General features: G+C 31.7%; 1 protein-coding gene across 4 annotated transcripts in view; it reads left to right on the top strand.

The window, feature by feature from the left end:
- LOC143071175 (conserved oligomeric Golgi complex subunit 1-like) overlaps positions 1-27,647 on the top strand; it is a 40,501-nt gene that overhangs the window by 3,227 nt on the left and 9,627 nt on the right. For all 4 annotated transcript variants that reach the window (XM_076245330.1, XM_076245327.1, XM_076245329.1 and 1 more), the window contains exons 4-21: positions 3,891-3,957; positions 4,721-4,830; positions 5,464-5,533; positions 6,267-6,446; positions 8,277-8,318; positions 16,937-17,023; positions 17,390-17,531; positions 17,907-17,963; positions 18,407-18,469; positions 19,420-19,501; positions 19,961-20,066; positions 20,469-20,573; positions 20,969-21,060; positions 23,090-23,251; positions 24,577-24,744; positions 25,807-25,899; positions 26,414-26,503; positions 27,122-27,220. In XM_076245330.1, coding sequence (XP_076101445.1) covers positions 3,891-3,957; positions 4,721-4,830; positions 5,464-5,533; positions 6,267-6,446; positions 8,277-8,318; positions 16,937-17,023; positions 17,390-17,531; positions 17,907-17,963; positions 18,407-18,469; positions 19,420-19,501; positions 19,961-20,066; positions 20,469-20,573; positions 20,969-21,060; positions 23,090-23,251; positions 24,577-24,744; positions 25,807-25,899; positions 26,414-26,503; positions 27,122-27,220 — 1,815 coding nt within the window. The remainder of the gene's footprint in view (positions 1-3,890; positions 3,958-4,720; positions 4,831-5,463; positions 5,534-6,266; positions 6,447-8,276; positions 8,319-16,936; positions 17,024-17,389; positions 17,532-17,906; positions 17,964-18,406; positions 18,470-19,419; positions 19,502-19,960; positions 20,067-20,468; positions 20,574-20,968; positions 21,061-23,089; positions 23,252-24,576; positions 24,745-25,806; positions 25,900-26,413; positions 26,504-27,121; positions 27,221-27,647) is intronic.

Raw genomic sequence — 27,647 nt, 5'->3', positions numbered from 1 at the left:
TTAAGTCAACCTTTATTTACAATGTTTAAACTGGTACGGTTGCCTTGTTCATGTTCATGTTTTTTTTTGTACATTAAATTTGGGTCTTCGTCGATACCATACTTATTCTAGACGTTCCGTATCAGAGGACATTTCAGGCATTTCCTCTGCACTTCTTGTATTATTATAACTTCATCACGGTAACAAGAATAACAGTATAGAGTACCATTAATTCATAGAACATAACAACAAATCGCTGAAGTCATGTTTACAAAATGTAAAAACGAGTCAAAGACCAAAAATGACAAGGACAGTTAGGCGTCTTTTATGGAGACAAAAACTATATTCCTAAAAAGTCTTGGGGTTCTTCAATCGAAATAATAGCAAGCTAAACTAAATGAGATTATTATTAGAGTTAAATCTCGTCTGTACTAGCCAAATTTCACAAATTTAAAGTTGTTTATAAACAAATATATCATGAATGATGGTTAATTACATTTTTCGGGTTATCAGTTAGACCGCAAGGTTCTATTATTACAATAGGAAAACACCGAGACGTTAAATCGCGTGGTTCTATTATGATAGGGAAAGACCCAATTAAGACGTCCCAAAAATATATAGGTGCTCCTTTTATTGGAGGAACATTACACAGTTGTGAACACACACATTGTGGCACGGAACACGATCGAAAATTCATTTGACGATATCTAAACATTTCGAAACGAATTGAAAAATAATGTGCGCCACGTTGGCGCTTACATTTGTCACTGTATGCGCCATTCTTTGTCAATATGCGCTATAGGCGCAGGGCGCACTTCCTTCCCAATCACTGCTAAAGGGCAACATACAATCCACAACCGTAGGTGTTAATACAATATGTCAAAGACATCTAAAGGGCAACATACAATCCACAACCGTAGGTGTTAATACAATATTTCAAAGACATCTAAAGGGCAACAAACATTCCACAACTGTAGGTGTTAATACAATATGTCAAAGACATCTAAAGGGCAACATACAATCCACAACCGTAGGTGTTAATACAATATGTCAAAGACATCTAAAGGGCAACATACAATCCACAACCGTAGGTGTTAATACAATATGTCAAAGACATCTAAAAGGCAGCATACAATCCACAACCGTAGGTGTTAATACAATATGCCAAAGACATCTAAAGAGCAACAAACAATCCACAACTGTAGGTGTTAATACAATATGTCAAAGACATCTAAAAGGCAGCATACAATCCACAACCGTAGGTGTTAATACAATATGTCAAAGACATCTAAAGGGCAACATACAATCCACAACCGTAGGTGTTAATACAATATGTCAAAGACATCTAAAGGGCAACATACAATCCACAACCGTAGGTGTTAATACAATATGCCAAAGACATCTAAAGGGCAACATACAATCCACAACGGTAGGTGTTAATACAATATGTCAAAGACATCTAAAGGGTAACATACAATCCACAACTGTAGGTGTTAATACAATATGTCAAAGACATCTAAAGGGCAACAAACAGTCCACAACTGTAGGTGTTAATACAATATGTCAAAGACATCTAAAGGGCAACATACAATCCACAACCGTAGGTGTTAATACAATATTTCAAAGACATCTGAAGGTCAACAAACAGTCCACAACTGTAGGTGTTAATACAATATGTCAAACTCTTAATCAACATACAATCCACAACTGTAGGTGTTAATACAATATGTCAAAGACATCTAAAGGGCAACATACAATCCACAACCGTAGGTGTTAATACAATATGTCAAAGACATCTAAAGGGCAACAAACAATCCACAACCGTAGGTGTTAATACAATATGTCAAAGACATCTAAAGGGCAACATACAATCCACAACTGTAGGTGTTAATACAATATGTCAAAGACATCTATAGGGCAACATACAATCCACAACGGTAGGTGTTAATACAATATGTCAAAGACATCTAAAGGGCAACATACAATCCACAACCATAGGTGTTAATACAATATGTCAAAGACATCTAAAGGGCAACATACAATCCACAACCGTAGGTGTTAATACAATATGTCAAAGACATCTAAAGGGCAACATACAATCCACAACCGTAGGTGTTAATACAATATTTCAAAGACATCTAAAGGGCAACAAACATTCCACAACTGTAGGTGTTAATACAATATGTCAAAGACATCTAAAGGGCAACATACAATCCACAACCGTAGGTGTTAATACAATATGTCAAAGACATCTAAAGAGCAACAAACAATCCACAACTGTAGGTGTTAATACAATATGTCAAAGACATCTAAAAGGCAGCATACAATCCACAACCGTAGGTGTTAATACAATATGTCAAAGACATCTAAAGGGCAACATACAATCCACAACCGTAGGTGTTAATACAATATGTCAAAGACATCTAAAGGGCAACATACAATCCACAACCGTAGGTGTTAATACAATATGTCAAAGACATCTAAAGGGCAACATACAATCCACAACTGTAGGTGTTAATACAATTTGTCAAACTCTTAATCAACATACAATCCACAACTGTAGGTGTTAATACAATATGTCAAACTCTTAATCAACATACAATCCACAACTGTAGGTGTTAATACAATATGTCAAAGACATCTAAAAGGCAGCATACAATCCACAACCGTAGGTGTTAATACAATATGTCAAAGACATCTAAAGGGCAGCATACAATCCACAACTGTAGGTGTTAATACAATATGTCAAAGACATCTAAAGGGCAACATACAATCCACAACCGTAGGTGTTAATACAATATGCCAAAGACATCTAAAGGGCAACATACAATCCACAACGGTAGGTGTTAATACAATATGTCAAAGACATCTAAAGGGTAACATACAATCCACAACCGTAGGTGTTAATACAATATGTCAAAGACATCTAAAGGGCAACAAACAATCCACAACCGTAGGTGTTAATACAATATGTCAAAGACATCTAAAGGGCAACAAACAATCCACAACCGTAGGTGTTAATACAATATGTCAAAGACATCTAAAGGGCAACATACAATCCACAACTGTAGGTGTTAATACAATATGTCAAAGACATCTATAGGGCAACATACAATCCACAACGGTAGGTGTTAATACAATATGTCAAAGACATCTAAAGGGTAACATACAATCCACAACCGTAGGTGTTAATACAATATGTCAAAGACATCTAAAGGGCAACAAACAATCCACAACCGTAGGTGTTAATACAATATGTCAAAGACATCTAAAGGGGAACATACAATCCACAACTGTAGGTGTTAATACAATATGTCAAAGACATCTAAAGGGCAACATACAATCCACAACGGTAGGTGTTAATACAATATGTCAAAGACATCTAAAGGGTAACATACAATCCACAACCGTAGGTGTTAATACAATATGTCAAAGACATCTAAAGGGCAACAAACAATCCACAACCGTAGGTGTTAATACAATATGTCAAAGACATCTAAAGGGCAACATACAATCCACAACTGTAGGTGTTAATACAATATGTCAAAGACATCTAAAGGGCAACATACAGTCCACAACTGTAGGTGTTAATATAATATGTCAAAGACATCTAAAGGGCAACATACAATCCACAACAGTAGGTGTTAATACAATATGTCAAACCCTTAATCATTCTGAGTCTATAAAGTGGTGAATAAATTTAACAGAAACAGTCAAAGATCTGCCATCAACATAGGACATCTGCTGACAAGGTTCCTGCCTTGTTTCTCGTTTTAGCTCATACACAATCAAACTATCAGATAAGGTGAAAAGTCAAAAGAAAGTAAAGAATGTATATACATTGTAGTTTGAAAAATTGGATTATCATAATGGTAAAGATATACATAGAAAATAAAATTATATATTTACAGAGAAAGATACAGAGATCTGATAGAGGCTGCAGATACCATCACTGACATGAAGAATAGTGCACAAAATGTAGGTGTAACAATCTTAAAGAAGAGTTAAAGGTTAAATGACAGATCGATTCTGTCATTTTATCCAAGTACACTTTACTATACCAAAACATATATATTTACATGATCTATATATATATATTGCTAACATTAACGAGGCTAGAATAAGGTACCGGTATTCAATGTTTTTCATTACTAACAAATGTACAGATTTCAATAAAAAATTAAAATTAAAAAAAAAGAGCACACTTAATGATTTAAATGAATATCTGGTTACTAATATGGGTAGTATGCCTGCAGGTGGGTGGATGGGCAGCTTCTTTTTTTCCTTTGAAATTTTGATATGTTGTTACTAATGACAAAATTAAGCTTGATGTCATAAGATACACTGGGTAAAAAAGAAATTGTAGGGGGAAGGACAATTTTTTCTCATTTCAGATTTCAGAAATTAAATCAAAATTTCTTTAGTTTTATTTTTTGTCTCGAAAAATAGGGAGGGGGGGGGGGGAGGGGGTCAATTCGCAACAGCATAGTGTATTGCACAAAAGCAAAAATATTGATTATAAATTCAAATCATATAACCAATTCTAAGTTCTTCAACTACAGTTATTCTATGTCAAATATTTAATTACAATCCAAATTCAGACATGTATCAAGCGTGAGTAGTGTGTCCATTTTTGCCCAAACTGTTCAGGGTTGGACCTCTGCAATCGTATCCAGCTGTGCTGGGCAAAGCAATTTATTTCTATAGCATAAAGAGAACAACAAATTATTTTATAATATAGGTAATGAGTTCCATTGCCAAGATGGAGGATATGTGTAAACAGTTGAAGGAACACCACATGGTTAAAGGATCATCTTACCATACAAGGTCACAGCCAGACCAACTTCAAAAGTAAGAATTTGTCTGGATTCTTATGAGTCAACAGTTTGTTACTGTGGTTGTATGAAATAGCTCGTGCTAAATTATTCTTGAATATATCATGTTTCCGGAGTGGAGTATAACTATAAGAATTTTAAGAATACACAAAAATTTATTCAGAAAGTAGTTTCCTAATGCTATATTAAATACTTCATATGGGATTGTAACTTTGCCTGGATAAAGGGAGGTTACGCAAAATGAGAGAGAAATCCTTATTAATTTTGAGGTCTTTACCTCTAACGTCATGGTCATATTAACATAAAGTTGAGTGGTTCCCATGTGACAAATTAAGTATATTTTGTGTACTGCATATGAATACTAATATGACATAACATTTGACTATACATGTAACAGATCAAGCCATTAGTTATGAGGGTTACCTGTGGCTACGGATTTGACATTTGACTATAACAGAACATGCCATTACCGGTAGTTATGAGGGTTACCTGTGGCAACAGATTTGACATAATTGGGCAATAGCAATATAATGTAAAAAGTAAAAAACACAAGAAATAGCAAAATCTTTTAATACTGCAAATGTACTACTTGAGTGAAATAAGTGTAAATTAGATTCATTTAGTAATTTTTGACTTGTATATATTTTAGGAGGAAAAAAGAAGTGAAGTTTTATGGAGTAGCCTCACAAATTAAATTACTGTTAGATATGCCAGAAAAGGTTTGTGATAACCAAAGCTATAGATGTTCAAGTTAAAAATATTAATGTGTTTCTATAAATTAATTGATGTCCAGTTTTGTGAACAAGCCCTATGTGATTGTAAAATAGTTACTCTAATTTAGGTTATACTTTTAAATATTAAACATTTTTGTGATTATTAACAGTAGACATTTGTCCTGATAGACCGATTAAAAGTATTATATATTGGTGCTTCAGAAATGAATGTAGATTTTAATTTAAGATATTTAGATAAATAGGAAATTGATTTTTTAATAACTTAAATTAATAGTTTTCGTGAAATATATATATTTGAACTAATGAGATTGAATTTTTTATTGTAATATCCTATATTTTTAATTTTGCCTAATATGATATACCATTATTATTTGAATGAGTAGTTAAATTTCTTCCCAAGGCCGAAAAAAAAATGTGTTTCCGGTAACCTGACAGACCCTTGTTTGTGCCCCTGACCTTCACTTTTTTATTACGTCGGACGAAATTTTTAAAAATAAAATCTGGAATTTCAGCGTTTTTCGCTCTCTGGTGTGAAAACCCCCCACCAAAAAAACCACAAAAAAACATCCTACCTACCTAACCTACACAAATTATTTTTTTGTAGGCCGAAATAGTCTACTTTTAATAAAGACTGATTTGAAAGTATTGCAATGATATGAATACTAATGGGCAGTTTCTCAATTTTATAAGTACACAATGTATTATTTATGTTTTATAGATATGGAGTTCTCTAGATGATAAGGATTATCTGACAGCGACTCGACATTACCTATTATCTCGTCATATTCATACTAGTTTACAATTGGAGTCCCAACATTCCACAGACCTTCTCAGTTGGTTTCCTGTTCTAACCAGACAGTGGGCAGCTATCAGTCATTTTAGATCAACCATTCTGTCTGTAAGCTACATATAAATTTAGTCTGTATTTGTGAACAAGTCATTTGAAGATTCAGTGTAGCTGTAATCTTATGTTGTTGGCTTATACTAATTCTTGCAGGCTATAAAATTTTGTTAAAAATATACTAAAGACAAAAAGCTGTAACATTTTATTAAGAATATGATACAATAGAGAATTTCTATATAAACTATGGGTGAATGCGATATAAACCATGGGTGAATGCTTACAAATGAAATATAAACCATGGGTGAATGCTTACAAATGAAATATAAACCATGGGTGAATGCTTACAAATGAAATATAAACCATGGATGAATGCTTACAAATGAAATATAAACCATGGGTGAATGCTTACAAATGAAATATAAACCATACATGTAGGTGAATGCTTATAAATGAAATATAAACCATGGGTGAATGCTTACAAATGAAATATAAACCATGGGTGAATGCTTACAAATGAAATATAAACCATGGATGAATGCTTACAAATGAAATATAAACCATGGGTGAATGCTTACAAATGAAATATAAACCATACATGTAGGTGAATGCTTATAAATGAAATATAAACCATGGGTGCAGGGTTTCCGCTGGCGGTCGCCATTTTCGCAATTTGCGAAAAAATAATAATTGTGGCGATTAAAATTCGTCATTGGCGAAAGAATTTGGCGAAAGAAATATATAAAACGATTTATTTTCAACCATCTTGTTTGTTTACCTTTTTTCGGATTTCTCAGTCTTTACCTGGTCAGACAATACTCGGAATTCACCTTGAACTCGTTGAGATTTTGACAGAAAATCAATAATCAGCTGATTGCATTTTATGCCTATCGACATCAAAGGACTAATTAATAAAGGTTTTGATTGTAATGACAAAATGATATGGTTGAATGGCGTTTGTTACATGTCACTTAAAGGATCTATTAACCACTTTGCAACGCACATGTTTGAAGCAAAATTTTGACGACTATTCTCCTTCTTTTAATGATATTCCAGAAAAGAAAACTTGCCTATGAAGGATAATGTTCAAAAGCAAGAAAGGTCTCTAATTTAAAACTTTATCATTTAACTTTGATATCGATAATTGATTGGAGTGGGTACTTTCAAGTCCTTTCAGTGACACACATGTTTCAAGCATAGTTGTACTTACACATGTATTGACGATGGTCTAGAAAAGAAAACTGTCTTTATAAAGAAAATTCAAAAGGTTGGGAACAACCCCTCGAATAAAAATAACCCTTCAATGTTATGACTACACCTTTAAGTTACATGAGGGATCAATGTCAAGTGATAAAAAAACTTTTGTTTTGTTGTAAAAAAACTTCTTAGTACAAAAGGACACATGTTATTATTTTTTTTTAAACTTTCCCAAAGAACTGTGACATTTTCAGGTAACCAAGATTATATTCCAGGATTTATATCTTCTTTAATTTCAAAAATAAGTGGTCCCCTTCTTTTAAAGTTGTTCAAAATATAATCAATTTTCCCTATACAATTCTTTTTTTTTATAAGGTAAATGTTTAGTATTTTTATTTATTACAATACAGACCTTAAGAATAGTTTTAGAAAGTAATCTTAGAAAGCAATGGGGCAAAGTAATCTTATTTAGGCTTGAGGGAGGGGAATTAAAAAGAAAGATATATTTGTGTCACATGGCGAAAAAAATAATAAAGTGGCGAAAAATATATTGTTTTGGCGGAAGAGGTGGCGAAAAAAATAATTGACCCAGGGGAAACCCTGCATGGGTGAATGCTTACAAATGAAATATGTGTCATGTTCTTTTCTCAGCAATTATATTCTTATAATGTAATAATTCGTTCCTTTCAGGGGTGTAGAGGAACACTCAAAGAAACTTTTGCTGATGACAAGGTAGGTACAGGCATCTATGTAGTCAGGACTAAGTGTCTAAAACTATTTTTATGCCCCGTCTACGATAGTAGTAGGGGCATTATGTTTTCTGGTCTGTGCGTCCGTTCGTCCGTCTGTTCGTTCGTCTGTTCGTTCGTCTGTTCGTTCGTCCGTTCGTCCGTCTGTCCCATGTCAGGTTAAAGTTTTTGGTCGAGGTAGTTTATGATGAAGTTGAAGTCCAATCAACTTGAAACTTAGTATACATGTGCCCTATGATATGATCTTTCTAATTTAAATGCCAAATTAGAGTTTTGACCCCAATTTTACGGTTCACTGAACATAGAAAATGATAGTGCAAATTTCAGGTTAAAGTTTTTGGCTTCAGGTTAAAGTTTTTGGTCAAGGTAGTTTTTGATGAAGTTGAAGTCCAATCAACTTGAAACTTAGTATACATGTGCCCTATGATATGATCTTTCTAATTTAAATGCCAAATTAGAGTTTTGACCCCAATTTTACGGTTCACTGAACATAGAAAATGATAGTGCAAATTTCAGGTTAAAGTTTTTGGCTTCAGGTTAAAGTTTTTGGTCAAGGTAGTTTTTGATGAAGTTGAAGTCCAATCAACTTGAAACTTAGTATACATGTGCCCTATGATATGATCTTTCTAATTTAAATGCCAAATTAGAGTTTTGACCCCAATTTTACGGTTCACTGAACATAGAAAATGATAGTGCAAATTTCAGGTTAAAGTTTTTGGCTTCAGGTTAAAGTTTTTGGTCAAGGTAGTTTTTGATGAAGTTGAAGTCCAATCAACTTGAAACTTAGTATACATGTGCCCGATGATATGATCTTTCTAATTTAAATGCCAAATTAGAGTTTTGACCCCAATTTTACGGTTCACTGAACATAGAAAATGATAGTGCAAATTTCAGGTTAAAGTTTTTGGTCAAGGTAGTTTTTGATAAAGTAGAAGTCCAATCAACTTGAAACTTAGTATACATGTTCCCTTTGATAAGATCATTCTAATTTTAATGCCAAATTAGAGAATTTATTCCAATTTCACAGTCCTTTAAACATAGAAAATGATAGTGTGAGTGGGGCATCCGTGTACTGTGGACACATTCTTGTTTATTATGTTTTTATGCCCCACCTACGATAGTAGAGGGGCATTATGTTTTCTGGTCTGTGCGTCCGTTCGTCCGTTCGTTCGTCCGTTCGTCCGTCTGTCCCGCTTCAGGTTAAAGTTTTTGGTCAAGGTAGTTTTTGATGAAGTTGAAGTCCAATCAACTTGAAACTTAGTATACATGTGCCCTATGATATGATCTTTCTAATTTAAATGCCAAATTAGAGTTTTGACCCCAATTTTACGGTTCACTGAACATAGAAAATGATAGTGCAAATTTCAGGTTAAAGTTTTTGGCTTCAGGTTAAAGTTTTTGGTCAAGGTAGTTTTTGATGAAGTTGAAGTCAAATCAACTTGAAACTTAGTATACATGTGCCCTATGATATGATCTTTCTAATTTTAATGCCAAATTAGATTTTTACCCTATTTCACGGTCCATGGAACATGGAAAATGATTGAGTGGGGCATCCGTGTACTTTGGACACATTCTTGTTTGGTTTGTGTGCTCGTTTGTCTGTCTGTCCTGTTTCAGGTTTAAGTTTTTGGTCAAGGTTGTTTTTGATGAAGGCAGGGTTTAAGCTAGGATTTTGAGGACTTTAGTTACTTTTGCGCGCTATTAAAGGGAAATCACACTATTGTTTATACGCATCGCTCTCGGCGCCGCCATAGTGTCGTACCTGTATTATGACGTCGCCGTTTTCGATTCCGCCGTAGAGGTTGCTAATTTATGAAAAAGCGAACGCTCGAAGGGGATGTTCCACTAAAGCAGTAGAAATGATAATGGACATATCATATTTTTTACAACTGATATGTTGTACTAGCGAGTTTCTAGATTGTATTGGGGTTTACCTGCGGAATACAAAATAATGGGCAAATACTGCAGAATAAAAGGCAAAAAAAAAGATTGAATGATGAGGTGCTAAAATATAAAGAATAAAAAATATTGGAAACACAAAATAAACATTAATAAATGAATGACCCACTATCCAGACCATTATGATAAAAAGTATCTACCAATACAAAACACATAATCATCATGCATAATCAACACTGTCTAAGAACGTTGGGATTTCATAGCATATTCAATGTAACTTAGTATCCTCTCCGACCATTTTCTCGATATCGAAGTCGGTGACATATAATTTTTTTTAATTTTCTGATGTATATGTTCAATATCTAATTGAATTCTAAATTTCCAAAAATATTATGGACTCATCTTGACCTTAAGTGCAAAAATGAAAATGCTACTAGAAATGGACAAAATGTATGGCAAAAAAATAGCCGAAAGTGGTAATGAAATGACACAACTTTGGCAGCGTATCGCCGCGATGCGGTATGTAGGGTTCAGCGTATATTTTCGGGGGGAGGGGGTGGTTTAATAGACTAAGAGTACCAGCATGTTATCGTATAGCTATCGGAATCTGTAGTTTTCTGTTCAAAAGAGGATTGTAAATAAGAACAATGAGTTTCAACTTACAGTTTTCTCATATCACATGCATGCAACGTCATAACTATTATAGTCTTCTATACTACATGTATAAATAATTCATCAAACATCTCATTTCATTATGTATAAGTATTTATCCGGCTCAGCCTGTCGGGTTTTTACAAAGCAGAGTAAAATTCATATGTTCTAGTTCTGAATATGCATTAAACTTGCCACTGGACGTAAATGTGTGAAGTCCTATTTGAAATCGTTATTTATTTCACATGTGACGACAGAAATGATCTAAGTGTGACTGTCGTCCATCTTTCCTAAATGTTCCTTTGATATCTAACGCCTCTGAACCCTGAACAGTTGGGGCAAGTTTGGGTACAATATTAAAGCTTGATACGGTCTAAATTTGGATTGTGATAACATTTTTGACATAATATAGGTTTCTGACACAAAATAAATGTGGTCAAAGATATTGAAAATCTATTGTGCAATACTGTTCAATTGGAGATTTCTTTTTGAGATATTTCGAAAAATTTGGGAAAAAAAAAAGGAAACGCCACCCCCTCCCCTCTTGGAGTAATTACCAGCAAACTGAATCCCAGCCTTCCCTGTGTGGTATGGAACCTTGTAGTACAATTTTAGATAGATCCATAACACAAGTTATTGTAAAATAGTAATTTTAGTAAAATGCTTGTTTGTGGCCCCTAATTCTTGAACGTTTTGAGCAATTACATGTACCCCTTAAATCAATTTCAGCCTTTCATTTGTGATATGGAACCTTGTGGTACAATTTCAGAAAGATTCATTACTTCTCAATGTCATATTAGAAATTTATGAAAATCAAAAGGGTATTTACATCAACAGATATAAACAATTTATCAAAGTTGTATGAAAATTGATGAAAGCGATATTGAGTTATAATTGTCCCCTTTTTTAATGGATTTACTCGTAATCAAAATTTATAAAAAAAACAAGAAAAGGAGCTCACGTCAATAGATATAAACAATTTCTTTAAAGTTTTATGCCAATTGGTTAAAGCGTTTTTGTGTTAATGTCCGACATGTGGACGACGGACGGACGGACAGATGTCTACCATAATACGTCCCGTAACCACTCATATAGACAAATGTTTTGTGCTGATGTTCATGTAATATTTGCCACTGAAAGTTTTGCAAAAATCAAGAAAAAATAATAAATAGTAATAAAAGTTCAGATGTAGGTTCGAGTTTAGATCACTCAATGTGATCACTGTCGACACTGATAAAGGGATATTGTCGGAGACCGTGACTGAAAAAGACATCCAATTTTTTTACTCTTTATTCTTTGGTTCTTTAAACAAAAATAGCCAACATGATATATCAGAGAGTGCTTAAATATTGGCACACAAATTCAATTAATTATTTTCAAATTAACTATTATTAATGAGGGGGGGGGGTGGGGGGTCAGAGGGGTCCTTATCACGAAATCCCGGTCTTAAAAACATGAAACCCCGAGGCCCAGAATTAAAAAAAAAAATCCTGACATCCCGAACGTCGAAAAAAGAAATCCCGGATCCCAAAAGGGTCAATACCGAAATCCTGAGCTTAGAAACACTTGATCCCGACGTCCCGAAAAAGGTCCTGCCCCCCTCATTAATCAGTATTGGCAAAAATAGGTGCATTTACCACAATGAAAGATAAATGTGATAAAAGAATATACATTCAAACAAAAAGAGGTGCACCAAAAGAAAATAGAAACCACATTCTTACTCTTAATTTCATCGGATCTCAAAATTTAAACTCTTACCAGAATTTTTACTCTGTCTAACGGTATAACTCAAGAAGTTTCTAAGTGTAACTCGAGCTTAAACTAGAAATCTTACTTGAAAAAATATTCGAAATCAAATAAAACTGGAACTCGAACTTAATTTGTGTCGATTATGGAGCGTTGTGTAATAACAGAAATGTTAGCCAATTTTCTTCCGAAAACGGTGTCATTGAGGGCTTTTTTTTTAAATGCCGAGTTTGTGGCATTTCAGGTTTTATCTTCCCGGTGCAATGGACAAGTTAGTGAATTTATTCTGTTTCTAGTCTAAATGGAACGTGTTACTTTTCAGCCCAGATACCCTCAATCTTCCGAAGTAGAAGATTCTAAATCTGCTTTTTCCTATACAACAAATGCAATTAAAAAATTTAGATGACTCCAACTTTGACAATTACTTTTTAATAAACTGTTACTGTATGTTTAATAATGAATAATCAAAACACCTTAAAAAAAACATTATTATATGAAAAATATATATATATATATATATATATAAGTTTAACCCAATAGTTCCAAGCATTGCAAGAAATGCTGCTATGCTAGCAACGTCGTTCTATAACGTTAAGAGAAAAAGTTAGAATTCCCGCCAAAAATTGATAATAAGATTATTTCCACTGTAGCGGATTTAAAACATCGGTGACCCCCCTTTTTTATTAATGCTTTTAAAATCTCCCCTGAAGCTGCAACTAATGCAGAAGTTTGAAGGAAAAAACATTAGTAGATTTTTTTTATTTCAAGAAAAATCTATAATAAACGGCAATTATAAATGGCGGGAAATGTAAAAAGGCCTTACAAAATAAGGAAACTTAGAAAAATAAATGTGTATAAGATAAAAGTTACAATTGAATGTTTTAGTTAAACCAGTTAAACATCGTTTTTCAATAATTTTGCCTTCTTTAAGCATTTTTGAGCGCTATTTCTATATTACGGTATAACGCAATTCTTTACTTTTTGATGACGTCATATCTCGAAAACAACATTGGTGACCCCAATTTTTTTTTCGCCTAAAATGTTGAAATAAGTATGCTCTGTCTAAATGCAAAATTTCAATGAATTATTATTAGTAGGTTAAATAGTGTGATTTCCCTTTAAAATCAACCTTCATTGTGCAACAAAAAGGGACCAAGGATGTATATTACTAGCTTCATCTTTAACTTTGTCAGATTTTGAAGGGGTGTGGGCTTAGGCATGATTGGCAGTTATTGTGTGATTTGGCTGTATTGGATCTTATTATGAAAGATTCTGACATGGGATCCGAACATTTAGTTCACAATTTCTCTTCAGTTTGTTCCAGAGGACATTCCTGATCAATAAAAGTTAGATCCCATTTTTTTTTTAAACAAGAATTCACAGCAGAAATTAACTTGCAATGATTATCTCACTGCATAATCATTACCCTTATAAAACGTCTAAATCGATATTTGGAAATCATTTATAGTAAGGTGGAAATGAATAAAATCCTTTTTGGAACACTTATAATTACTGTAACTTAGTGTAAGGAGGTTGTAAACAAATCAAGAATAGATCTGTTTTCTACTTTCGGTTTTAGAATGAAATGAAAACGGGAAGTGACACGTGAATAAAAAATTCAAAACGAGTCCGGTTCATCAGATAATTATCATTTTTCAATTTAAATTCATTTAGTTAGAGATATATATTTGTCTCTTTCGTTTAATTTATACTAAATTATTTCGTATTTTACATTTTTGCTGTCTATAAATAGTTAAAAGAATACTTTCACGCATGCATAGCACACAGTACAGGTTGCACCTGTTTGACTAGTGAAAACATTTCGGATCGTTTTGAATAAAGTTTTATATTTTAAATGGAATTTGTCAAAAGTTTTTAATGAAAATTTTTATCAAGTATGATGAAAATGCGTTCAAATGACAAATCTACGATAAACTACATCCAAATTGTGATAGTTTGAGAAATATTGAAATTCAACAGTCCGGGGGAAACAATTTTGATCAATGACAAAACTGCACTCCTAGTTAATGAAATGCCGACTGACTGATCTTCCTGGGGAAAATAATTATGATGGTCAATTATGAGGTTTAATTAAGGGATAAGTGACCCATCCGATGGCGATAAGCGGATTAGTTGAAATCATAACTTGTAACACCTGTTGTAAATGTTAATTACCTGGGGGTCATAAACTTGTCAAAAACATACAGACAGGTAGATTTACAGTATTTTAATACGAAAATATTTTTACACTTTCAAAATTTAAGTGACGAAATTGATTTGAAATACTTTCGTCAATGCGAAAATTGTTTCGTAAATTACGAAAGTGACGAGCACTAGCAAAATCACTGGATGAAGGTGAAGTCCAATCAACTTGAAACGAGTACACATGTTCCCTATCATTGTAAGTTTAATGCCAAATTAGAGTTATGACCCAATTTAATGATCCACTGAACATAGATAACAATATTGTGAAGGGGGCATCCTTGTACTATGGACACATTCAACAATAGTCTTCTCTCAGGACAGACTTGGGGTCAATTACATTGGAATGTAATTAATTAAATTACACATTACATTGTAAAAATGGTCAATTACACTAATTACACATTACACAGTTTTTGAAATGTAATTAATTAAATTACAATTACTTTACTAAAGTAATTAATTAAATTACACATTACATTTCATCATAATATTTGTTAACCAATATTATACATGTATGTATAATGTATGTGTAAAATACTCGTGTAAACATAGTTTAAGCGTTGCATTTGATAATCATGAGTAATTTCAATGTTTTGTCATTTAGTCTGCATCTCTCTGGTCTGTACACTTTGACAGCCATTCTCAAAAGTATTTCTATAGGAGCTAATGTGGCATATATCGCTTGATTAGAACATGGAGGTATTATACTTTCATAATCAGTAGATGTGTTGATAGAGAAGGAAATTAGTTCCTATTAACTTGCCAATACATTAAGGGGTATTTTGACATCTCAGAAGTGAAGTTATTTAAATCAAACATGGCATGAATAAAGAAATTATAAATAAATAAAAAAAAAAAAATCACTTAATAGTTATTAAAAGGTATGCTTGTCACAACATTGAAAATAATTTTTAGTACAAACAATGTATATCATGTCTATTTCTTAGCAATATTTTGCTAATTAGATAAAATACATGTAATAGTGGCATTGCCCCATGGACATTTTAATCTGATTAATTGCTGTTTGTTTTTACAGCTGTTAATTTTTATCTCTATAATCCTTTTGTGTATACTAATTTGACAAAATGATTGTGTGCAGTAAATTTAAATTCAAAATGAACTCTCATAAAGATTTTTCAGACATTTTTTTGTTTTTGTTTAACATGGTGATTTAATACTTTTCAATCTATTTAGTTAAAGATCTTTCTTTAAAACATATGTATTAAGACTATTCAGAAAAAATTCTGTTGGTCAAATAAGTAATATAAAAACTTTAGAATAAATTACAGAAAGTATGTGATATCAATATTTGAAAAATAAATATAATTTTACAATTTATATTATTAAACATAAATCCTTATCATTAACACCATAAAAGTACATGTAATTGAAATGTAATTCAAAAGTAATTGAGCATTACATGCTTTTTTCAATGTAATTAATTAAATTACCATTACAAGTAATTAAAAAAATGCTCAATTACACATTACATTCAATTACATGGAAAATTGTAATGCATTACACTTAATTACCATTACATTTTTAATTACCCCATCCCTGTCTCAGGACAGAACCATCAACTAAAAACAATGGACATTTTTTATTCAATTAATCATTCATTATCAATTTGATAGGGTTCTTTTACATTTACATTGAAAGACTATTAGTATTATCCTAAAAATAAACTATTGACTTGTATGCTTTATTACAGTGATAAATGTATAAGATAAATGTATAAGATAAATGTATAAGATAAATGTATAAGATAAATGTATAACACAAAATGAGTACAAGGATATTTATACACTTTTTGGTGCTACAGCTGGTAAAAAGGCAGTTAACATAAACAGAAATGTAGGACATTATGGTGAAATAAATACACAGAAAGAACAGAATATGATTTGTCATATGTAAGGGACTGAATATTCTAATGAAAAGTTAGCTCAGAACAAAATTCTTTGCAATATCTGATAAAAAATTTGAAATATAACTTATTGTCAGTTATCAGCATATGAAAAGAGGATAGAAATATTCATTTGAAGAAGTTAAATAACCTTGATTTATTTTTATAACAAAACATTTAAACTTGTGATTTTACAGTCTATTGCTGAGTGCTTATGTGCCATTGTTCTGTTGGAAGACAGTACACCTAGACAAGTCTTCAATGAGTTTCTACTGGCAAGAACTGTAAGTCTGTTTCTTAAAATTATATGAGTATCTTTGACTTAAGTCTTTGTCTAAAAGTCTTTGTGCTTGCTTTAATTTGAAATATGGAAAGATTTATGTATGGAAACATGACAGCCTCCCATTAAAAGTCAATTTGACCTTAGTTTAGTGCTAGTTTTACCTCAGAGGTAAATTTTCATATATGGTAGGCATGACAGATTCCTATCAATATTTGTCTTCTTTGTGATTCATAACCTTTTACATTAATGAAATTATAAATTATGTATATTGACAATTTGAACATTTATTTTGTCATATCTGCTGGATATTTATGATTGGTTCTTAAGAAAATGAAATTAAACCTAATGAGGCGTATGTCTATTACAGACAGCAGTACAACAATTGTTCCACTCCAGTCAACAGACAGCCAGTATAAAGGACCAGATATGTACAGTAGTACAACTTATTATCAAAACTGTACACCAAATACACAGTGTGTTCTATGTGGGAGACAGCACTTCTGATAAATGTATGTCAACTTACAGCCATCAGATACATTATGTTTTATGTAAACCCCACTAAGGGCAACTTTCAGATAAAAAAAATTTCTGCTGCAAAACTGTAAGACAGCATTAAATTTGATATCTCTGTAAAAAGCAGATTTTGTTACTTTCTTTCTAAACAAGAGTTGCAATTACAGTTTGTAATTTATAGTTCTTTTTTGTGTAATCATGTTATTCCACAAAATGACCAGTACAAAAGCTATTTGAAATTGTAGAAGAAAGATATGCCAGAAACATATAAAAATGATAGATATAACAAAACAAGGTTAATGTTATAACTATACTTTATAATTGGTTAGTACCCTACAATTGTTACACATGTAATACATATTATTTTTCAGTACAAAATAACTTGCTGCTGTCTATACTGAATGAGGTAACAACAAAGAAACAGAATGGTATGTATATATATGTATAATTTAATTTTGGATGTAGCACGTCTATTTATAACTAAGTCAAATGATATTTTCTTAACTATTATTATATGCATATCTTAAACTAAGAACTTACAATATTTATGTATTTTGAACATGGTTGTACTTCCAAAGTTGTTTTTCTTTTCATGTAAACATATATTATGATCATTAAATCAATTATTGTTTTCAGAAGTCATCTTTATTTAGATCAAGATGAATATAGAAAGGTTTTACATTTCTTTGTTTTAAAAAAGAAACTTTCAGTTAAAAATTTATAAAGATATTTTCTGAAACAAAACAAAATCAAATTTACAATAATAGACAAACTAAATACATATTGACATATTGATATATACTATATAGACAGGTTTACTCTAATATAAAAGTTTATATCTTAAAAGCATGAATATTCACCTGTTTTTCAGAGACTGGATTACTTGATTTACAGACATCAATATCATCTAAGTGCTTACCTAAGTCTGTTACAGGTAAATATAATGTTCTTAGATTAATGTCCCAAATATTTCATATGTAGACATTTATTTGCATACATCATATATAAAAAGAAAATCATGCTAATAAGATAACTCTCTACAATAGGCCACATGACACAGAAATGAACAACTAAAGGTCCCTGTACAGACTTCAACAATGAGCAAAGCCCATACCTCATAGTCAGCTATAAAAGGCCCAGAAGAAAGACTACTTTTGGTCAAAATATCACATGTAATTTATTTTTTGAATAAGAAGTATCATAGTTTATCTAATCTTGGTGTTTTTCCATACAATACAAGGTAAAATATTTTGCCCCATAACACCCATTTATTTTTTCATATAAGACTTAATAGCTCATGAAAGGTCATTTACCAAAATTTTAGAAGATTCTTGATTTTCTTTCTTTTGTTTTGAGACCCAAATAATACCAATGAAAATATAAGGTAAAAGTCTGCGTCAGCCTTTTCCTGCCATATTTTAAATCTCAAATATCTCGAAAAGGAGGTCCATGACCTATCAATATTTTTAGCTTAGTTTTATCCTTAACGAATGCTCTACAAGCTTAAGGTATGAATTTTAAATTCTTGATTTATTAATTTTCACCTAACCTTATGTAAGTACATCTTTAAATTCAGACTGGGTCTTAAGACACACGAAAAGGACAAAAGAAAATTTTGGAGTTATAGACTTTAGATCAGGTAATCTAGCTGTAGTGATGTAGTAATGCCAATCATACATCCTAGATATATCTGAATTGGGGTCCATATACTTATGTTACTGGCATTACATAAAACTAATAGAGGTTAGTCTGGTTAAATAAACATTTTCTAAATTGGTTGCAATGAAAATTTATTTAAACTATTACCAGTATGAACTGGTCATCAACTAAATATACTTATATATTTCCAACAATTGAATAACGAAAACTGTTTTAATTTTACAGAATTTTGTCCAAGTCTAAGATCACATGCCAACCCAGTTTCAGAGCAGCATTTACAGGATAATTGTCAACAATGGATAAACACGTAAGTGTCAGGTGTTATGTAAATTCAATGCTAGGATAGCTTTAATTTATATGTAAAGTACACTCAATTTCTATATATAAGAAGAGGTAAAAACTAATTTCTACCTTTATTTTGCATTTATGTCATTCAAAACATTTATCATGTCTGTTAGATTTGTTGTGATGTAGACCTTTACTATAGAAAAAGACATACTTGTGAGATAGCATTAGATTAAATATTTTTGAGGACCAAAAACCAATCACTCAAAAAATAACAGAATGTGATTGTAAAAATGCTGCCTTAAGTGGATTAATTCCTTTCACCTAATCTTAGATATTTAAGTTACAGTTTTACTGGTACTGCATATTCTAATTAAGATTCTATTACACTTTCTCATGTTTCTGTAAAAATATTTATTATTATTTTCCTGATGGATGCTTTTAATGCATTAAAAATAGACAAGCGTTTGTTTAATAATAGGTGTATATCAGATGTAACAACTGGTGTGGGAAAACTCCTGAATTTTATCAACACAGTAAAACGTCTGGCAGACATAAGGGATGCTGTGTGGGAACTTTTATCACAGGTTAGATTTCTTGTTTGGATAATAAATTAATTGAAGGCCTCATTGAATACTATCATGCATTCAGTTCCTTCATATTAAAATTAGTTTAAAGGATATATATAGCTTCTTATTATTTTATAAAATTTAAATGTGACAGGTAATAAATATAAACAAAAAAATCATCTATCTTAAAAATATGTCAAAGCGGAAATCTTTTTATTTCAGACTGAATTGATATTTTGGGGTTATTAAAAGATCTAAGGTATTATTTTGAAAAATAAATTATAAGGTTAAGTTCTCATTTAATGTATACAGATCTATTGGAACTATTCTTATAAACTTTAATGAATATGACTTCAAGATAATTTTGAATACAGTTATGATTTTTTTGATGGACTGGTACCAAATATTTTATATCAAAAGGATGAGAGTATGATTGGCTGGGATACAGTTTGTAACAGAATCATGAACAGACAACTCTCCATCTGGGATGGTATTCTGAGAAATCTGTTTGTAGATCGAGTCAAGGTTAGAGATTTGTAAAAGATTAGGATTTCTTGCATTATATTATAAAACTTTTTTTGACAAAAATTTGAAATATATGTGAATCTTTCTCAATGTCAGTTCATTTATTTTTGCTCAGAAATGCATACAATTCTTTTAGTGGTTTTTTTATAATTATATATTTAAGTTTAGGTTTAAGAAATAATATATTGGGGGAAAATTGCTATATCTTCTAATGAATGTATGCATCTTGTATCCACAACTCAACTTAAATCAAAACATTGCACAAAGAAAACTTCAACGGTGACACATCATCACAAGCACAAAAACTGCCAATAAAGTAAGATACTGATACTGGCACAGAAATAGGGTAGGGTTAAACAGTAGAACAGAAATGCAAAATAATATCTGTATTGCAGTCTCTCATCCAATATCAGCTGGAGTCATCAACAGAAGTGACGAAACGTCAAGTTTCAAAGGTTGTCATGGAAATGGCTAACACAGAAGATAGGTAAGGTTATTTCTTGATACCCCATTAAGCTTTATATAGGAAAAGTAATTGATAATTGGTTAAAAAATAATTCTGATATGAGAATGGTCAGATTGAATTTATTTGAGAAAAGTAAACAGTTCCTTGAGGAATGATTAGTATTACTGTGGTATCTAAAGAGTTTTGTCCTTTGAAGATTACAATTAGCCCAAAGTTGTTCAAAGTCAAAGTTTAAAAGTTTTAGCCTATTGGTAATGGAGGGTTGTTCAGATGAAATAGGTTGATTGGTATTTGCTTAGAGAAATATCATAAACAAAAATGATATATTATTGTGATGTTAGTATGAACAGATGGTGTGTAATAAAAATATTCCTACCTTCTTATTCTGGTGATTAACTGTAAGGAAGTAAAGAAAGATAAAGTTGATTGCAATGCAGCATCTCTTTTTCCTTCCACATATAATTTTTGGGATACGATTGCTTTCAAGCAATCTGTAGACTTTTACCATTGACTCAGGGCCATGCCCTTACGTCAACCGTTTTATTCTCAACATTAAGGAACATCTCAGATTCTTAAGATTGTCTTGCTTTAAAAGGTAAAAACAAACAAAGGGATTGAATTTAAACAACTGTCCTATAATGTTCTTCTCATAATCTTCATGTTTCGGTATTTCCCTTGACTTATATGTGTTTTTAACAACACGGAAAATCAGAATTAAGCAGTATTTATATTTAGTGTTTTTATAAATTTAGAAACACGTCAGAGGGAATTCCCCAGTTTTGGAACATGGGAGAGTTCTCTGAATTCCCATCGATAAATCTATTTCTGTGATATAAGAACTGGAGTGGAGTTTTCTTATATGTCACCGTTATGAAACTGATATTTGATATTGTACTTCCATAAAGAAATGGAGGTCGTTTATTTAACATTTAAAATACGTCCTTGCTACAAATCACAAGTCTAGGGTTTGTTTAGGTAATTATGCACATGCATATAGTTTTCTTGACTTCAAGGGGTATCAGATTGAATGATTGCTCTGGATTCCCCACTCCATTGATTAATTTGAAACTCACGAGATCCTTTCTATGTCTGTCTGCTATTGAGGGTTATTGTTGTTGCATAATTTTAAATCATATGCATCATTTAAATTAAAATAAATGTAGTCCACAACGTAAAAGTGTAACTAGAACACCCTTCAGCCAAAATTGAGTCTTCCATATTATCGCTTTGAGTTGTCTCCCTTATACTATCGTCAATTCTGAATCAAAATACAACAATACGTTGAAAAAAAATAAGTTATTCTGTCGATAGACGTCGTATTATATTAAAAGCGATCGAAATTTAAACAGAGGAATGTGTACGAAAAGGAGTCATGTCCACTGACCCAAAGGAAATTAAATATTTAAAGAGTTAGAAATTGGGTTCCTCCCAGAATTCACGTAGGAAAAAAGGTGATAAAGTACGAAGTGAAATACCTTCTATCACTCCCAGTGACTGCTGTGGAAAGTAAACTTGGAAATTATTGACAGTTCAAAAATAAGAAAACAAAAAGTACATTGTTCATACATTTGTATCGAGGATTGGCTATTTTTAAAGTTGAATAACTATTCAGATGACGTAAATTACATTTTACCGAGCATTTTACATGTGCAGTTGAATTATTTTTGAAAATAATACTTCTACATGTATCAATGAAAACAATGGCAATCCTATCCCTCAGAGCTTTTTGATTTATTTATACAACTTACTATGGTAAAAATTTGTGTGTGGTTTTTATAGGATTATTTTTTAAATGAATACCAAAGTTAGTTTATATGATACAGATGATTGGAATGTTAAACCTGTTATAAATTTTATTAACATATGAGGTTGTCTATGAAAGTGTATATTTCACTTATATTTCATCTGACAAAGTTTTAACATACATTTAACAGTGACTTTTCTCATGGCTTTAACTATCATTGTTGAACTTAAGCTTGGTACCAGCCGACACAGCTCTGGTAGACTCAAGCTACCAAAGTTTATATTTATTACATATTATCTTTTACAGTATTGTAACAGCTGACACAGACCTAGCTTGGTACGTTTGGAATGAGACCTCTGGAGATATAGCATCTAATATGGCGTGGATTCCCTCCACAGCTAGGTCCACCTCAGATAACCCTGGAGGACTAATAATGAAAGCTAAAGCATTTACTCCTGTTGTTCAGAGGTATATTTATGACACTCTTATTGTTGAAATATTCACATAACTTATTCTTTAAGTCATTTAATATCAGATTTGATTTTATATTTGTTTGACTGCTTGCTTTTTACTTATTCAGTAATTATGCAGTCATCAACCTTTACATAGTTTAAAAAGAAGGCAAAAACTTCACTATTTATTGGTATTTACGACAATTTATAAAGTGCGACAAGACAATTCTGAAGAATATTATTATGTACACAGGTTAAAATAATCTTTCTATAAAAGTTATGTGCTTTGGATATTTATGACAATGACATCTACTTAGATTACATGTTTTCCAGATATGCAACACAAGAAAAAGCATTAAAAAATATGTATGGGTTGCGTTGAACCCAGTGTCTCGTCTACTTTTACTGTTTATCTCAGGCTCAACAAAAATGATGAAAAAAATTATAAAAACATTCCTCTGGATACTATCTTTTGATTGTAAGAAGCTTCTGTCCAAGTTTGGTCAAAATCCAGGATAGTTTATGAATCTAATAAATGTTCTAAAAACTTTAACTGCAGACTGTATGTAATGTTAACTGGAAGGAAAACTAAGTCCATTTATAAGTAAAATACAGAAAAACAGGTACAAAATTTTAACAAACCTTCTAGATACTTGTTTTTGATCATAAACAAGCTTCTGTCCAAGTTTGGTACAAATCCAGGATAGTTTAAGAAAGTTATTAAAATATTAAAAACTTGAACCACAGAGTGAATGTAATGTTTCCTGGCAGAAAAACTTAGTCCATTTATAAATAAAATATGGAAAAACAGCAATTTGTTTTCACAAAATTTTCTTTTGGATACTATCTTATGATCATAAACAAGCTTCTGACTAAGTTTTGTACAAATCCAGGATAGTTTAAGAAAGTTATTAAAATTTCAAAAACTTTAACCACAGAGTGAATATTTGTGGACGAGGACGACGCTGACGACGGAATGTAAGATCACTATGTCTCGCTTTTTCAACAAAAGTCAAAGGCTTGACAAAAAATCATCTAAAATAGAAAATAATGAAAACTACAAAAAATATTGTACTTTTTAAAGATTGTTTTCTATGCAATTCTAAAATAGTTGTCAAACATTAGTTGAAAATCTAAACACTGAGCATACTCAATTTCCAAATGAATTTTACTAATTACTGTAATTAATAAGTAGACCAGGAAGTAAATAGTAAATAAACAAGGTACATGTAAGCACTCAAAGGGCATCTTTTCACACCAGGTAAACACCCAAAGGGCATCTTTTTCACACACCAGTTTACTTTTCTTGTATCTAATTGGTAACTTGCCTTGTCTTTTCAGTTTATGTAAGAATTTTGATGAGAAGTTAAAAAGCATGCTTGATGATGCTACAACATACACACAGACCAGTGATGAAAAACAAACAGAGAATGTTGCCTTTGATAAATATTCTGACACAGATAATATATACCTACATATCAAGTCATCTTGTCATGATTGTGTTAGAGGGTAAGTTAGACTGACACAGATAATATATACCTACAGATCAAGTCATCATGTCATGATTGTGTTAGAGGGTAATATAAAAAAGAAGATGTGGTATGATTGCCAATGAGACAAGTATCCACAAAAGACCAAAATGACACAGACATTAACAACTATAGGTCACTGTACGGCCTTCAACAATGAGCAAGGCCCATACCGCATAGTCAGCTATAAAAGGCCCCGATAAGACAATGTAAAACAATTCAAACGAGAAAACTAACGACCTTATTTATGTAAAATAATGAACGAAAAACAAATATGTAACACATAAACAAACGACAACCACTGAATTACAGGCTCCTGACTTGGGACAGGCACATACATAAATAATGTGGCGGGGTTAAACATGTTAGCGGGATCCCAACCCTCCCCCTAACCTGGGACAGTGGTATAACAGTACAACATAAAAACGAACTATAAAAATCAGTTGAAAAAGGCTTAACTCATCAGATGGACAAAAATACAAGTGGACGTGGCCCGGTACTTATACATCCCGACACAAAAAGTTTGCTCTTTTCATAAAATGTAAAACTAATATAGACATTATCTCCCCTGTATAAATTGCCTTTTGGAGAATAAAGTTATCTCCCCTGTATAAATTGCCTTTTGGAGGATGAATTTAACAAAGGAAAACAAAATCCACTCCTGATTTTTTTAACATTTAGTTCCCATTTGATCAACTAACCAAAAATGATAAATTTTAAGTTGAAGAAACTCTGTCTTCTGTAAAATAAATCAAGATAAAATAAAAATAAAAAGACTTTTAAAGACAGTACTGTCTGTCATATTTTTCTGTGTTGGACATACTATATATCCACTGTTAATGTATATGAAAAAATTAAATGGCAAAATTTTAATTTTTTTTTATCTTTCTTGCAATGAAAGTTGTAGAAATCATTAAATAGGGATAACAAAGTGTTAAGAGTATGTGATACTTGTAGTAAACATCTTTAGTACTATAAACATATAATCAATGATGGTTAGTAAAGCAGAGGAGACATTTCAACATGTACACTCTTGTTTCAGATTGATAGAACATTTGAATGAACAGTTGAAGTTGTGGGAGAAATCATTGAAAGAAATACCTGATGCCTTCACAAATGCAATAACCAAACATAGGTATAGTAGTGTTTATTAAGAGATGTTTCATGTAACAGAAATAGCTTAAATTTCGGAATGTTTATATCTTAGAAAAACTTTTGGATAAGGAATTGCAACAACTGAGAATAATTCCCATGTTAAAGATTGCTTGTACATCGACACATGAGAACTATGCATCATTTATTTTTATATCTGTACATTGAAATGATAAGTTAGTTAAAAAAGCATTGCATAAAGTAACAGGAACTTTTTAGGCAGTATATTGCCAGGAATAATTCAATGGAGAGAACAGAACGATGGCTTAATAAAAACTGAAATAATATCTTAACATATTTTAAATACCACCTGTGTAACAGTTCTCAGATGCATTTGCTTTTTGACAGATTTGGGCTTTTCTTTTCCAAGTTTTTGGTACAATATCTTTGATTTATTTTTATTCATGTTGTAGAATTGAATTATACTGATGAAGTACATAACAAAATTTATTTTTTAACATATTTGACTATTGTAGTTTGATCTGTTTTATTTTTAGGGTATTACTTGTAGGCAGATTATGTACAGCTCTGTGTGATCTGGCGCCTTCTCTACAAAACTGTATCTTACAACAAAGTGATCAGGCAAAGTAGGTTTATTATATGTCATTAGCAATCATTTGACAGAAGATGTACTATACAAAAATCAAATTTCTGTTTCAACTTTATACATTTTCATATAACTATTTTAAGAATTAAGTTAAGATTATTATCTAACAGAATAAAGTATAGACTAAGGAGTTAGAGAGAAATTCTAGTATGAAACTATTGCTGAACAGAATTTTTAATTGAAATTTCCACCACTTTCTTCCCTCGAGTATTATTGCTACTTTCACACTTCATATCATTACCTAAGATTTTCTAATGTCAAGTAACTTCAGAACAGTTTGTATTATAGGATGCTGGAAATAGTTTCAAAAACTGTTCTGGTATTAGGTATTGCCTAAAATGTGGATGTAGCAGGATAAAGATTTGATTTTTTTAACATACCAACAGTATATCACAAACATTGTCTTACTTGGATCTTGAGATATTGTTAACTTAAATAGAACAATCTTATTGAAATATTGACACCGGATATTATTTTCTATGACAACTTAACATTTATTAAAATATCCCTCCACTTTCTGATATATTAAGCAAGGTAGCAATTGGACTCCACCATGATATTAAACTATACCAAACATGTTCATTGTTTTAATTTAAAGAATTAAAAAGGTTACACCAAAGGGAAGTAAACCAGTTGAGGACCCAGTATGGACAAAGGTCAAAGAAATGTTAGCTAACTGTCAACTAGAGGCTTTCAGGTAATGCTTCCGATAAGTTTCATCTCTTGCACAAACAAAAAAAACCAACCCTTGTAGGACTCATGTCATATGCATACTTTTCAACAGTGACTCACAACTATAGAATAAATAATCAGTTGAACTACTTTTCATTGAATTTGTTTTCATGTTTTCAATACATGCTAGTGTTTGAAGTTATTTTGATTTCATTTAGGTTTTATGTTCTCAAGTTTAAAGTCATTGTAATGCCCCACCTACAACAGTAGAGTAGCATTATATTTTCTAGTCTGTTCATGTGTTCAAATGAAATTATCAAAAATGTATGTACATGTGCACAAACTAAAATTGTTGGTGCTATGTTACAAATTCCCTTTGCAAGTGTAAACAATGCCTTCAAAGTGATGAAAAAAGAAACTCATAGATGCTAGAAGGAAAACATAATAAGAAC

The sequence above is a fragment of the Mytilus galloprovincialis genome, chromosome 4 (genome assembly GCF_965363235.1).
Source record: "Mytilus galloprovincialis chromosome 4, xbMytGall1.hap1.1, whole genome shotgun sequence".
Lineage (NCBI taxonomy): Eukaryota > Metazoa > Mollusca > Bivalvia > Mytilida > Mytilidae > Mytilus > Mytilus galloprovincialis.
The sequence above is the reverse complement of the archived record's forward strand: the minus strand, read 5'-3'. Positions and strand labels throughout refer to the sequence as shown.